General features: G+C 44.6%; 1 protein-coding gene across 2 annotated transcripts in view; it reads left to right on the top strand.

Moving 5' to 3' along the window:
* The window catches only part of CLCN5 (Cl-/H+ antiporter 5), a 47,698-nt gene that overhangs the window by 15,916 nt on the left and 16,583 nt on the right, over positions 1 to 15,199 (top strand). Inside the window, exons 1-5 of one of the 2 annotated variants that reach the window (XM_081808881.1) lie at positions 651 to 1,745; positions 3,897 to 4,048; positions 7,027 to 7,126; positions 11,212 to 11,399; positions 14,540 to 14,662. In XM_081808881.1, the coding sequence (XP_081665007.1) occupies positions 3,941 to 4,048; positions 7,027 to 7,126; positions 11,212 to 11,399; positions 14,540 to 14,662 (519 nt within the window). In that variant the 5' untranslated portion in view covers positions 651 to 1,745; positions 3,897 to 3,940. Of the gene's footprint in view, positions 1 to 650; positions 1,746 to 3,896; positions 4,049 to 7,026; positions 7,127 to 11,211; positions 11,400 to 14,539; positions 14,663 to 15,199 lie in introns of those variants that run through there. The other variant, XM_081808880.1, reaches the window with a different exon arrangement.

Here is a 15,199-nt window from a genome sequence, read left to right as displayed (position 1 = left end):
TGCAGTTCATTCACAAATACTATCAGTTGCCACTTCATTTTAATTCTTCTCATTAATGCTAGTTGAGTTCATCAAGAGACTGAGATGTTACGATAATGATGGACCGGACCCAAAGCACACAGGTTTCACGAAGTCCCTCACATTTCATAAGGTTTTGCTGTATTAACATTTCAGGATGCATCGGGCCCTAAGAAGTGATGAGAGTGATCACAACATTTCAGACCCCTACATTTAGGTCTGATTATTGGAGCACACTGACTGGATTAATGTTTAACAGCAACTGTCCTGCAGATTCACTGAGGAAGTTGAGAGATGGCTGTTTCATTCTCCTTTACTCGACTGGCCTTATTGCACAGTTAATTAAGACCTGCTGAAGAATAGCCTTAGGAATAGGGCCTGGGAAGGGAGAGCCTTTTATTTATTTAATTAATTAATTTTAAAAAAAGATTTTATTTATTTGACAGAGAGAGACACAGTGAGAGAGGGAGCACAAGCAGGGGAAGTGGGAGAGAGAGAAGCAGACTTCCTGCAGAGCAGGGACCCCGATTCGGGACTCGATCCCAGGACCCCGGGATCATCACCTGAGCCGAAGGCAGACGCTTAACGACTGAGCCACCCAGGAGCCCCAGGGAGAGTCTTTTAAATAATGCAAATGTAGTAGCGCATTTATTTTCACAGCTGAAATAGCTAGTTTTACCCAGTTTGGATTAGTGAGATCAGATTTGATGTTGCTTTCTGGGTAGAGAACTAAATACTATGAAACAACTCATTTTCTTGACTGTAATCTGAGCTTTTAAGTTACTAGGTGCTATTAAAGAGCTGAGCTTGTATAGTAAGTTCACATGCAGTTCCGTTTCCATAATTTTCTCTAATTATGATGTATACACAGAAGGACATAGAACATATGCGTACAGCTTAAAGAATGATTATCATGTGGGCACTCAGGTAACTACGGCTCAGATCAAGAAAAATTACCGGCATTTCGAAGCCCCACCCTCACCATGTGCTCCATCCAGAAGGCGACCCCTTCCCCTCCTCTGGGTAGCTACCGTCTGTACTTTTGTCATTCCCTTGCTTCTCTTTGTAATGTGGCAACTTACATTTGTGCCCTAAAACGGCATAATGTAGGTTGGCCTGGTTTCAAACTTCTGTGGAGAGAGTCGCGCTATGTGCCCCTGTGTTTGGCATCTCTCACTCAGCGTCACATGTCTGAGATTTCCTCCGTGTTTTTGCTCTCCAGGGCGTTTTCTTTAAAAAGGCTTTTCTGTATTTGCCCCTCTCCCTTTTTAACTTAGGATCCCTGTAACTCGCCTGAGTGCTCTCAGATAGCCCTACTTTGCCTCCCTAGATTTGCTGCTAAATAAGGTCTAAAGACTGAAGCCTGCCTGCACCCCGGTTTTGTGAACTGACCTGGCGGCCCCCGTGGGACGGCCTTGGTTTAGATGAGACTACATCTTTAAGGCGCCAGTGCTCGGTTAAAAAAAAATCTTCCTTTCTCCAAGGCTGGTCCAAGGGTCTGGTCACGTGACTCCACCAGTGACATCACATTCTGACCGCCCGGGGAACACTGGTGGTGCCTTAGGTGGCATTTGTTCCTGCAAAAGGCAGAGAACGCAGCAAGTGCCCTTCTAAAGCAGTGCCTCCCGGGGCTCCTTCTAGAAAAGCGCCGCAACCTAAATGGCCAAATGCGGGCTGCCCAGGTTATTTCTTCCTTGAGGCAGAAAAAAAGAAAGCTGTGATTGAAGGTAAGCCGACTTGAGCCCATCCCAGGACCGAAGTGTGACCCCAGGGAGAAGGGGATCTGGAGAATCACAAGCAGTCTGTTTCTCGGCTTCTGATCACTGCTGGCTCTTTGCAGAGCTGCCTGACAATTTGCATTGCTAACAGGAGACTATCTACAAAGAACGATGATGCAGTGCTCATGTTACCTAGTGATGTAACAGGATTCTTTCTTTTCCTGTTAGGAAGCTGTTGCAGAGCTTCATTTTTAATGTCCTTAGAGCCGGGGGGCCTCCTTTGATACATCGTGTAACCTTAGATAGCTGTTGGGTGCTTTTAAAAATCAGTTTCACCGAATCCTCTCTAAATTTCTCCTGAAAGGAGAGCCCTTGAATCAGAGCAAATTCATTTGGAGCATTAACCTGCTTTCAAAAGTCAATTTCTGGTTGTTTGGTGTCCTATGTTCATGTCAGCATTTGTCTCGAGAGTTGAAACAGCTTGTTTTTTTTTTTTTTCCCCCGCCCCCCCACCATACTTTATTTTCTTTCTGCCCCCCTTTCCTAGCTGGCTGTTCCCCTCCAAGCTCTCAAACACACCAGCATTAATGTTTATCAGTATGCCACTGACACGATAGGAAACTCTGGGCTGGTGATTCAGCAGCCAACCATTTTACAGCCAGGTAGGCTGGAAGATATGGAAAGGACTTTGATTAGGGGGTTTTAAGATTAACTTGCTCCCCTCCTCCACTCCAGCCCCACCCCCACTCCCACCCTCAATATGATTTGGATTCTGCAGAGCTTTTCCTTTTAAATGTGTGTGCTGCTGGTGAAAGGTATACCAGATGAGGTATTTGGAAGACTGACAGTTTGTAAGTCAGGTACAGCTTGGGGGTTAATTTCCACTTACCCTACTACAGTGCTGAAGTGTCTGTAGGAGTTTAGAGTGAAGATGGGGACGAGGCTGGATAGGAGGGAGCTGGGTGTCAGCTCAGGCCCACTTTGGCCTTCTCTGCGGAGGGATTCATCACCAAACAGTCTGGATGAAGCTTTGTCCCTGCTAAGGTTGATGCTGCGAATGTGAGCTTTGGCTGGTTGAGTTCAATGATAGCATTACTCTGCATTTTTTCCTCAGCTCGCGTTTGCATAAATTCCTGAATACTGTTTTACATTTTGTGTTTAATAGAGAAATACTGTTTCACCAGAGGACAGGTGGAAATATTTGGAACAAGTTTGTCAAGCAATACTAAGTAACCTTGTGTGTGTACAGCTCCTGAGTTTGAATACTTCTTTCTCATCCCCACCATTCGGCAAATAAACTTTGATTCCGCTGGTATTTATTGAATCTTGGCTATGTGTTAGATGCGAGAAGGCAATGATGACTCAGATAGAGGGCTGCCCTCAAAGAGCTTCCGGTCTAGAAAGGAAGACAAAACATTTGCATAAGTGACTGTAATAGAAGCGCTGAAAGCTAAGCAGATAAAGGACTGCAGGTGGGCAAGTGGGTATGTTGCTTCCATTGAAGGATCAGAGAGGAACAGCCCATCGCCAAGCTGTGCACTGGTCTTTGAATCTCTACTTGTAAGTCTTGGGCTGTTCTGACATACTCAGTAAAAGTTTCTACAAGCCCATTACATCAGGGATCAAAGTCTTCCACCTATTGAAGGGAAATGTGTACATTCCAGCCAGCTTAACTCTTGAAGAGGCTGACATGCTTTCTTTGGCATTCCCACTCAGGCAAAAGCCACCTCCCAGAATTGAATTACTGCCTTACACATGCAAAATGGTTTCTGATGTGATATGTCTGCAAAGACCTTTGGCCCTTTTGTCTCCCTTCCATAAAAGAAACTGAAATACCTAAGCTGCTCCGCGGGCTCCTTTATTTTGTTTCATAAATCCTTTCCCACTACACTTCAACTCCTGTCAATTCTCCCCTTTGTACTGTCCTGTTCATCTGTCCCTTTCCATTTATACGGCCTGAAGGCACTCACCGTTTTGTGCCTAGACCACAGAAACCTCTAAATATGATGGATGTTCCCACCAATGATTATATTGCTTTATCAGCACACCCTAATTGTAATCATCCGATGGTTTAAGGACTCACCTTTTGGTACTCAGCAGGGAGGTATTAAAGTGTTTACAGTGTCTGAGGCACTAATGTCTGTTTCCTGTTCAATACAGAGGACAGGTCATACAATGGTGGAGGAATAGGTTCTTCAAATAGGATGATGGACTTCTTGGAGGAGCCAATCCCTGGTGTGGGGACCTATGATGATTTCAACACAATTGACTGGGTGAGGGAAAAGTCACGGGACCGGGATAGGCACCGAGAGGTAAGAACAAAGATGGTACGTGAGTTAAGTGTCAGGGAGCACCAGGGGAAGAAGTTGAAGATACGTATTCTTAACATGTGTGCTTTCCTTCAGCCCTGGATGTGGCTGAATCTGGTGTCTACTGGCAATGTAGGGTTTTATTTTTTAACTTACTTTTATTTTTAGGGCATCTTGTATGTGATTTTAAGAATTTCTATTTAACGGTGATTTATCTTCCTGTAGTAAGGTAGTTGGAAAGGATCCTTGCAGCCCTGACGTGAGTATAAGTGCCTAGCAAAGAGGTAAAAACCAACTTGGTGGAGGGGACCGAAGTGCATTTCAGAGATCTTCTTCCTCGATCTCATTTCCTTTTTATGGTTTTCCCTGAAACAGGAGTTTTAGAACTAAGAAAAGAAAGGGGGCTTCTTTCAAAGGAATAAAAGAAAAAACAAACCTCAGAGCCCTGGTGTTTACTGAAGCCTACGGGATAAAGTCCTTGTGATTATGGCTCTTGTACAACCATAAAACAAAATGTACGCATTCGACTCAAACCCACAAGACCAATCAAATTCAAATTAAGGACATTAATTAAATGTGATAGGTAGTAAGATGGTGCTCATGGCTATGACACAGATTCCTTTGAATTTGGTGAGGGAATTTCCCCACTTTTCTCTTTCCAGAGTCCATGAAAACCTCTTTAAGCAGTCTGTCTTTAACTTGTTGCTGTGTGTCATTTAAATCAGGGAATTCACAATTTCTAGCTCGCATCAGGGCCTCACGGAGAGCTTATTAGAAAGGGAGGGCCCTAGCCCCAGTGATCCTAGTTCAGTGGGTGATCCTCTGGTGAGACATTCCTTCAACCAACCTTAGGTGTGGTTCTTTTTTTTCTTACTATTTCTGCTTTGAGTCCAAATTTAAAATGAGATTTTTTTTAAGTTGGCCCCACTCTCTCCCGTGTTCATGATTTCCTTCTCTCAGAGCCAGGCAAGTCTCCTGAGCAGTCAGGGGCAGATAGCTTCATATTCTTAAGCCATTTCCATCTCCTGACTGGTTTTCTCATGATCACCGGAGCCTCGCAGTCAGGTTGTCCCCGGGAGAGGCTTTGAGAAATTCCTATGTAATCCTTGGATTTGTGATCATCTCACTGAATTTTCTATCCTAACTGAAAGAGGGGATCCCCACAAAAACACTCCATGTTTTTCATAAGGTTGCTGCTGTTTGGAAACATGCGCACATACTCTATCATATCAATTCATCAGGCAGGCTTTAGAATTTCTGCCATCTGTAATTCAGAGTTCAATTTGTCATCACTTGCATATTCAGCATGTTATTTACATTGTGAAAGTCACCTGGGATATGACAAGGGCATATTTCCCACTCTCTGAAAGTGGTCACATCTGAGACACATTATGCCAATTAACAATAATTCAAAATCAATTAGAATGTGTTTATCAAGTGATCAAAAGGGACTTTTTTTTTTTTTTTGCATTAAACTGTTCATCATCAGACTGGAAACACTGTCACAGAAAAAAAATCACCTCATCTACTTTCAGCACTAAAACTGGAAACTTAAAGTCATAGGTCAAAATGAATTTTTATTTTTTTAAGATTTTATTTATTTATCTGCAGAGAGAGACACAGCGAGAGAGGGAACACAAACAGAGGGAATGGGAGAGGGAGAAGCAGGCCTCCCGCGGAGCAGGAAGCCCGATGTGGGGCTCGATCCCAGGACCCTGGGATCATGACCTGAGCCGAAGGCAGACGCTTAACGACTGAGCCACCCAGGCGCCCCTCAAAATGAATTTTTAAAATGCTTTTAAAGTGTTTATAATAATTTATCATTTTTGTGATAGTGCTATAGATGAAGATGGGGTAACGAAGTCACAGTTTCAAAGATAAGAAATAGAGGTGCAGAGAAGGGGGACAATGACAAAGCTGTCAGAATGCTTGGTTTTGAAATGTGGGCACTGAAGGGTTAAATTGAGGAGGCTAGGGCAGAAAGGTAGACGTTTCTGCACCTCTAGATTAGCCTCAGATATTCCCAGCAGTTTTTTTTTTTTTTAAAGATTTTATTTATTTATTTGTCAGAGAGAGACAGCGAGAGAGGGAACACAAGCAGGGGGAGTGGAGAGGGAGAAGCAGGCTTCCCGCAGAGCAGGGAGCCTGATGCGGGGCTCGATCCCAGGACCCTGGGATCATGACCTGAGCCGAAGGCAGACGCTTAACGACTGAGCCACCCAGGTGCCCCAGTTTTTTTTTTTTTTTTTTTAAAGATTTTATTTATTTATTTGAGAGAGAGAGAGAGAGCATGAGCAGGGTGAGGCGGGGGAGGGAGAGGGAGAAGCAGGCTTCCCGCAGAGCAGGGAGCCCAATGCGGGGCTCCATCCCAGGACCCTGGGATCATGACCTGAGCCGAAGGCAGACGCTTAACTGACTGAGCCACACAGGCGCCCTTCCCAGCAGGTTTTTGAAAATAAAGAGATGCATCCCTGATACCATTTAGTATCTGTGATCGGTGTGGGGAGCAAGTCTTGGAACTTGCCTGACCTGAAGCACAGCCCCGACAGAAAACCTCACACTGTACTTTCACCACTCAAATAAGCCCGTGTTTGTCAATTGGAAAAACAGTCAGCCTATTTCCCGTGAGTCAAGAGACCATCCTTAGAATATTGGATGTCTGGGGTAGACAGAGACCACTGCAAAAAAGCAAAACAAATTGAGGTGATAGAGAACTAGCAGCTGAATGGGGAATCCCTGACTAAGGTACTTGGAGCCATTACAATACTGCAGAGAAAGGTGGGGTTCAGTAAGACAAGCTTCAGTAAACCTCCCAAGTTCCCGATGAGGTCAGTTCTCCCCGAGATTATTTGAGAAGTAACTCCAGATTGGTCTCTCTGCCTAATGAACAGATTTATCTTTGTGTTTCTTTACTGTGCATTTTAAGGTGAAAAAGCAAACGTGTGTATAGAGTGTACCAATTTTTTCTCATTTCTCCCTAGATTACCAATAAAAGCAAAGAGTCGACATGGGCCTTAATTCACAGTGTGAGCGATGCGTTTTCTGGCTGGTTGTTAATGCTACTTATTGGGCTCTTATCAGGTATGGTAAACTGTGTTTGTTTTCTTTTTTTGAGAGCGGGAACACAAGCAGGGGGAGTGGGAGAGGGAGAAGCAGGCTTCCCGCAGAGCAGGGAGCCCGATGCGGGGCTCGATCCCAGGACCCTGGGATCATGACCTGAGCCGAAGGCAGACGCTTAATGACTGAGCCACCCAGGCGCCCCCTGTGTTTGTTTTCTAAACAAATCTCCTAAAATTGTGGTGTGTTCTCTCCCCAAGTCATGAACTGAGTTGAGTGCTGTGCTTTACGGTTTTCCTACATGAAATAAATTGCTGGTGGACCTTGAGGAAGCTCAGTGTTCCCATCTGTAAAGGGATACTAATACTTGCATCCCCTTCCTTAAATAAATGCGGTTAAAAGGGGAAATGTATCAAAATGCCTTCCAGTGATTGTCTTGAGGAGGAGTCCTTCTAATAGAGACAATCGAGGGTTTTTTTGTTAAAGATTTTATTTATTTGAGAGAGAAAGAGAGAGAGCATGAGCAGAGGAGGGGCAGAGGGAGAAGCAGGCTCCCCTCTGAGTAGGGAGCCCGACTGGGACTTGATCCCAGGACCCAGGGCCCGGGGATCACGACCCAAGCTGAAGGCAGATGCTTAACCAACTGAGGCACCCAGGTGCTCCGAGACCATCAGTTTTTGTTTTTTTTTTAAAACACATACTACGTGGGGTGTGTAAGAGGAGATATAGAAGAGAACTTCCTGGGAGCTTTTTGTAGCTATTTCTTAAACATCTGCTCTCTCATTTGGTGGTGAAGAACAACATAGAAGATATGGCCCATGCCCTCAAGAAACTTACGATCTCACTCTTTCATGCTGGCGGACGAGTGGGATGGTACTACCTTTTCCTGTCATCTCATCAACCTCCCAAGCCACTCCAAGTAATGCAGTCTAACTAGGAATAGTGCCCTTGCTGTGCCCATACAGCTTTTTTTTTTTTTTTTTTTTACGATTTTTTATTTATTTATTTGAGAGAGAGAGAATGAGAAAGAGAGAGAGCACATGAGATGGGGGAGGGTCAGAGGGAGAAGCAGACTCCCTGCTGAGCAGGGAGCCCGATGCAGGACTCGATCCCGGGACTCCAGGATCATGACCTGAGCCGAAGGCAGTCGCTTAACCAACTGAGCCACCCAGGCGCCCTGTGCCCATACAGCTTTAAAGCAAGCTTCCAGGCAGGCTTCCCCTCCCACCAGGAAAGCAGAAAGCCAAGAATACCTGGCAGAGATACTAAGGGTTGTATCCTTAATGGCATTAAACGATGGGCCTAGGAGGATCTGGAACATTGAGCTGAAAGAGAAGTTAGGTGGGAAACCTGGAGGTAGATGGGATAAAATGGCCGTCAGCACAGGCTCTGCTTTGCAGCTACTGGGACTTGAATCCCAGCCCTGGCACTTGATAGTTTTGTGACTTTTGGCAAATTTCTTAACCCTTGGCAGCTCTAGTTTACTGATCTGTAAAATGGGGCTCGTAAGAGTACGTATAGTCCACGTTTGCTGTGACGACAGAATAGTGGGTAGATGAGATCTAGCACGGATGGTGCTCAGCACGGTGCCCGTAGTTGTTAACAACACTGCTGCTGCTGTTACCTGGAGATGTTTTATGAGCCACAGAGCATAAGACGATTGCTGCAAATGAAGAAGGGCTCAGCCATAGCTGGGTTTTCAAAGATTATCTAGGGAAGGGGTCAGCAGGGTTTTTTGGTAAAGGGCCAGATGGTGAATATTTTAGGATTCGTGGCCCAAATGATCTCCCTAGGGCAAAAGCAGCCATAGACACAAGAGGTAAAGAAATGAGCATGGCTGAGACCAAGCAAAACTTTACTTGCAAGCATAGAGGCCGATTTGACCCCTGGGCCATAGTTTGCCAACCCGTGGTCTCGGGGGTTAGTGCTACCCCTACAGGCCCGCACGGGAGAGAGAATGTGGTCTGGCCAGTTGAGAGTTGGCTAATGATAGACCCAGTGGTCTGTAATGCTAAGTATTGCAGAGAGGCTGAAGGGAAGCAGGAGGGCTGAGAAAAGGTTATAAAGTTCAGCAGTTAGTAGGATACCAGTGACCTTGGAAAACTATCTCATAAATATTAGGGTCAGATTTCAAGAGGAAGCGACCAACGTAGAAGTTCCGGAGCTATTTGGTGGCCATTGGAAGGAGAGAAGCGACAGAAGCTTGGAACGGTAACGAGGATAAGGGAAAGCGTTTTGTTCTGTAGGGTAAGGGAAACCTGATAAAATTTGTCACCTGGGAAGAAGGGGCCCATCGGGAAAAGAAGGCAAAATAGCAGGAAAAGGGAGGATAGGATTGAGGGTACTGGCATTAGGTAGAGTAAGACAGGCTCACACGAAAACAACCAGAGAATAAGCCAAACTCTGTAACACATGTTAATTTTCTGAATTAAGAGTTAGGATTAAGAGTTAGAAGGTGGGGCGCCTGGGTGGCTCAGTTGGTTAAGCAACTGCCTTCGGCTCAGGTCATGATCCTGGAGTCCCGGGATCGAGTCCCGCATCGGGCTCCCTGCTCAGCGAGGAGCTTGCTTCTCCCTCTGACCCTCCCCCCTCTCATGTACTCTCTCTCATTCTCTCTCTCTCAAATAAATAAATAAATCTTTAAAAAAAAAAAAAAGAAGGCGGAGAAGGTGGGAGTGGCCGAGAGGAGGTGTCAAACAAGGTGTTAGATTTGACTAGGTTATTCAAGTATGTAAATAACCTGTGTTAACACTTTTAGCACCTACCCAAACATACACGTGACATGGCCTCCAGCCTGTTGGAATGTAGGCGTAATATCCTCAACTTTTTAACGTTATTTCTTGTCACTCGGTGGCCAGTGAATATTTTTCTTTCCCTCGAACACACAGGGCATTTTGTTTTTAAGCATCGCAGAGCAACAATAGAAGCAGTGTGTCTGAATGCAAGAACAGTCTGGGAATTCAGAGGCTGTGAATTTTATGGTGTCTTTGCTATTTCCCTAAAGCGTGATTCTAGACCATTTCATTTCTTTAGGCCAGAGTTTCTTTGTCTGGACGACAGAAATGATGAGAAGGCCAGAATCGAAAGTACTATAACGATCTTAACCCTACCAGTCTGTTAACCATAGCACATAATTCCCCATTCACTCTTCAGCTTCTCAGAATTGCCTTTGGTGGCTGTTCTGCAGATAATATTGTTTGCTCCTTTCTCACTATGAAAACTTTGGGATGTTCACGTGCGAGGCTCAGGAGGCTTCGACATGTCTGTAGCTTCATGTAACTTTCCATGTGCTTTTTCAAGTTCATTTCCCTCAGCCTCGAATGCCTTCCTGCCATGGCTCAGGTTCCCTCGTCCATGGAGCAGGATCGCTAACAAGGCTGAGCTCTCCTCTCCATAGTCTTTGTCAGCTCCCTTCCCCCAGCCATCTCAGACAAAGATCATATAAGAGTCTTCAAGGCAGGCAATTCACATTTTCTCAGTCTTCTGTAAATAGTGAGAATAAAATGCTCTTTAAGAAATTTGACTGTCTTCGGAGATCAGTATCCAGCAACTGTGAGGTAAAGCAGAGTCTTGGCCATGTAAATCAGCTAAAAGGCAAATCCACTCACCCCTTGCTCCCACCCAGCCACTTGGCCCTCCCCCAAGCTCCCCCTATGTAGAAATTCTACAGACACGGTGTTCAATGCAGACAGTGTTTTGTGTTTTTTTAACCCCCTCTTGAATAGGCATTTATTTATTTTTTTTTTAAATATTTTATTTATTTATTTGACAGAGAGAGAGTGAGAGAGGGAACACAAGCAGGGGGAGTGGGAGAGGGAGAAGCACGCTTCCTGCTGAGCAGGGAGCCTGGATGCGGGGCTCGATCCCTGGACCCCAAGATGACCTGAGCCGAAGGCAGACACTTAACAACTGAGCCACCTAGGTGCCCCTTGAATAGGCATTTAATAGGCGAAATGTCTTGGAGGTGATAGGTGGAAATCAAGCAGACAGACCATCAGAAAGAGTTTGCAGGCGGAGCCGGAAAGTTTATGGCTTGTCCATTATTTTGCTGCCATTTCCCTCGTTTTCTCTTGACAACTTTGGCCTTCCCTTCCCTTGCCTCAAATCAGGTTCCTTAGCTGGCTTGATAGACATTTCTGCTCATTGGATGACAGACTTAAAAGAAGGCATATGCACGGAGGGATTCTGGTTTAACCATGAGCACTGTTGCTGGAACTCTGACCACGTCACCTTCGAAGACAGAGACAAATGCCCAGAGTGGAACAGCTGGTCCCAGCTTATCATCAGCACCGATGAGGTAAGGCATTGTGAAGATTTCCAAACCGCCGGCTTGTATTCTTACGTTGACTGAATTTCTTACACTGTACTCATTGGCACTTGTGGAATGCGCCCCTCTTTTCCTCTTCATGGAAAGGGGGACCAGCGCCAGCTGCCTTTCTCTGTGGTGTAAGTGCGACCCTATTTCCCTCGCTTTGATGCTTTACCCAGTGACTTCATGTTTTTGCTCATCGTAAACAGTCGCAGTGTTTCTCCTTAGCTGTTAGTACGGGGTGTGATTGAATCTGTCTTTCTCTAATAATTTCAGTAAAAATGTCAGAGCCAGCCAACAGGGACGCTTTAATTTCTAACAAAGACAGAGTGGCTTAAGAATGTGTCTGTTGTATACACTCCAGAAGTAATTTCCCCCTGAGCATTGCATTAGAACATTAAAAAAAATTAGGATACATTCCATATGAAAATAACAGAAACTCAGGAATAAAATTGCCAATAGCCTTCTTTGGAGAATAAATCAATATTTTCATTTGTTCTTGTCTCCTAGCAGATATTTTTCTTTCTTTCTTTTTTTTTTTTTAAGATTTTATTTATTTATTTGACAGAGAGACACAGTGAGAGAGGGAACACAAGCAGGGGGAGTGGGAGAGGGAGAAGCAGGCTTCCCGCCGAGCAGGGAGCCCGATGCGGGGCTCGATCCCAGGACCCTGGGATCATGACCTGAGCCGAAGGCAGACGCTTAACGACTGAGCCACCCAGGTGCCCCAGCAGATGTTTTTCAATGTAAAAGTAACTTTGTTTTCCAGTTCCTTCCTCTCTATTCCACTTGGGCTGTTTGTTAGATCTCTCCTACTAAAGACAAAAACACACAAGACAGAACAAAACAGCTCTCAATTCCCAGTTCCTTTCTGGCTTCCACCAACCAAAACAGGTACCATCTCAGCTCACTCCTCATTTACTCTGTTGGCAAAGTGACTGAGACAAGGCTAGGATATATATTTATACATTTAAAATGCATTTTTATTCCTACTTTGGTCCACAGACGATTTGGAATGGGGTGTGTGCATGTGCGCATGCACGTGCACACACACATACACACGGTCAAGGGAAAAGAAGGATAGGAAAATAAAGTCAGAAATAAGAGTGTTTATGTACATAAATGACTGTACACATTGGCTTGGGGAAAGAGCTCAGTTAAAAGGGTTAGATACATACCATATGTGTGAGAGGGTTTAGATCTATTCTTCTCAAACTGGGCTAAAGTTGGCGTGCCAGTGGGTGGGTAAAAACAAGATAAATGCTGTGTGCCTTCTCAGAAAATCAGTGGTTTTTTTTAATATTTTTTTCTAAAATTACATTGGATTACAAAGGGGTGCAAGATTTCCATGTTTATTAAGATAAAGCAATCTCTGTTTCAGCTCTGCTCCTGAGTATCCTATCCCCTACCCTCTCTCCTAGATTAGGAGTACTTGGGTAGAAAAGTTTGAGAAGCCCTGGAATTTAGGGTGAGTGTGTGTGTGTGTGTGTGTGAGAGAGAGAGAGAGAGAGAGAGAGAGATTCCCTTGCCTTTTTTTATTCTTTTATTTTTGAAGTAATTATAGATTCACAAGAGGTTGCACAGCAAGGGAGGTCTCCCATACCCTTCACCCAAGCCTCCCCCAATGGTGACATCTTCTATGACTAGAGGTTAGTAGCAAGACAAGGATATGATCTACAGACTTTATTTCACCCACTTTATGTGCATAGATGTGTGTGTATATGTGTATGCAGTTCTCTACAGTTTTATCACACGTGTAGATTTATGTAATCACCACCACAATCAGGATCTAGAACTATTGTTCCATCCCCGTAAGGCTCCCGCATGCTACCCCGTCATAGCCATTTATGTGTTTAAGTATTCCAACTGAGGCTTTCAAACTGGAGCTTGAGATTTGCTCAAGTGACACATTTCTCTGGCCGTCTTTTTTTTTTTTTTTTAATGAATGAAATCCTTGCCTGGAGAGTCTTCTAGATTCTAAGAGTTCTCCTGCCAAGAACTTAGCCTCCAGGTTTCTGCCCCTAGCCATTTTTAGCTACTTGCCTTTCCACTCCCTCTCCCTCTTTGATTCCTGCTTCTAAAGTCTTCTTCCTCCCTAGCTACATTTGAAAGGCCAAGAGAGAGCAATTACCTATTCCTCTGAGGGACTAAAATAATGGAAAACTTGTGTCAAAACTATAACTCAGGAGGAAAAAAAAAAACCCTGAGCAGTTTGGCTCTGCTTGTTTAGGTCAGTGAATTATTTTAATAATGTTTTACGTTTTAAGAAGCCAGAAGTGCAGTGAGTTGTGTGTTTCATGTAATTCGAGTGAGTTTCAACTTCTATTTTTATCAGTAAGCATCATCTCCTAATGTTCAAGATAGCTTTTTTTTTTTTTTAAGATGTAACTATTTGCCAGCCTTTATGTTGGTGACTCCTTATTAGTGGTCAAAATTATATTTATTTTCTGGCAGACTTCATTATCCTAGGAGGACAGTGTCATAAGTATGTTCTCTCCATTTTAAAAAGAGCTGTTGCTGTTTTATTTTTCGGGTGAGCTGGCATCTCACTGGTTTTGTTCTATGGTCAAAGCCTGAAACTTTCTACTCACATCTGCTTGTTGCTGAGTCTGTGACAGCAAAATTCAAAGATGTGGTGGCTCCCTATAGAACGGAACTGTGGATTTGAAGAAAAGCGCTCAAGAATTTTCGACACCATAACCCCCCATGAGAATGTGACACCAGGGCAGGTAGAGCTGGTCTTCACTTCAAACACGTAGCCAAGGTTCGGCCGTTCCAGTAAGAGAGCTTTCAAGGCTCTTAATAAAATCGACATAAAATCAGATCTGTTTGACCACAGAACCTGCCCGAGGTCTCGTATTGAACATGAGTTTGCTTCGGGTTTTGTTTGTTCTTCGTTCTTGTCCATCCTTAGCAGCTGGCATCAGTTTTCCTTTGCGTGTAGCAAAGCCTCTCGTTTTCAGTGCCAAGTGGGCTGACAGTGTTTCAGGGGTCGCCTTTGAGCGATGTGATACAGGTTTTTTCCCTTCCCGAGCCCCTCTCCTGAAACCCTATTCCTCCTCAGTGCTGTGTGCCTCACTGAGGCTGCCGGGGCTAAAACAAGCTTCTTTCTTTTTCCCCTGTTCCAGGGAGCCTTTGCCTACATAGTCAATTATTTCATGTACGTCCTCTGGGCTCTCCTATTTGCCTTCCTTGCCGTGTCTCTTGTCAAAGTGTTTGCGCCTTACGCCTGTGGCTCTGGAATTCCTGAGGTGAGTCTCTCAAACCGTTTATAAATGGTTAACAGTAGTGAATCCTTCCTCTGGTTAAAAGCCTTTAATAGGTATTCCAGCCTATCCTGCAATTCGAATATGAAACAGGATCAGACCCGGAGGAAATCTGGGGTCTCTCTAGGTCTTCCCTCAAGTCTCCCAGCCTGGGCCACCTGGACACGAAAGGGGGTGGATTCCTAGCCCCCTTGCGGGTTCCTGGGGAATCAGGCCCTTTGAAGGCCAACCCCTGCTCCCTACCCAAGGAGATCAAGGGTAGATCCCAGGTTTCTGGCCGGAAAAAGTAGTGGTATTGTCAACTTTGTTCAAGCAGGAGAAATAAAACTATTTTGCTTCATATCCTACAATATGATTCGGGCTTAGAAGGAGGGTGGCCGAAATCCTGTTTCTAACTACTTTTGGCTTAGATTGCTTGACAGTGACCAAAACCACTGAGATTTGAGGTTACCCAGACGACCTTGCCCCTCTCTGTTTCCTGACCAAGTCATAGTTACAAATTTCTTTGGCAGAGAATCAAGG

This window comes from Leptonychotes weddellii, chromosome X (assembly GCF_054177405.1).
Source record: "Leptonychotes weddellii isolate Sample4059 chromosome X, ASM5417740v2, whole genome shotgun sequence".
Taxonomy (NCBI): Eukaryota; Metazoa; Chordata; class Mammalia; order Carnivora; family Phocidae; genus Leptonychotes; species Leptonychotes weddellii.
The sequence above is the reverse complement of the archived record's forward strand: the minus strand, read 5'-3'. Positions and strand labels throughout refer to the sequence as shown.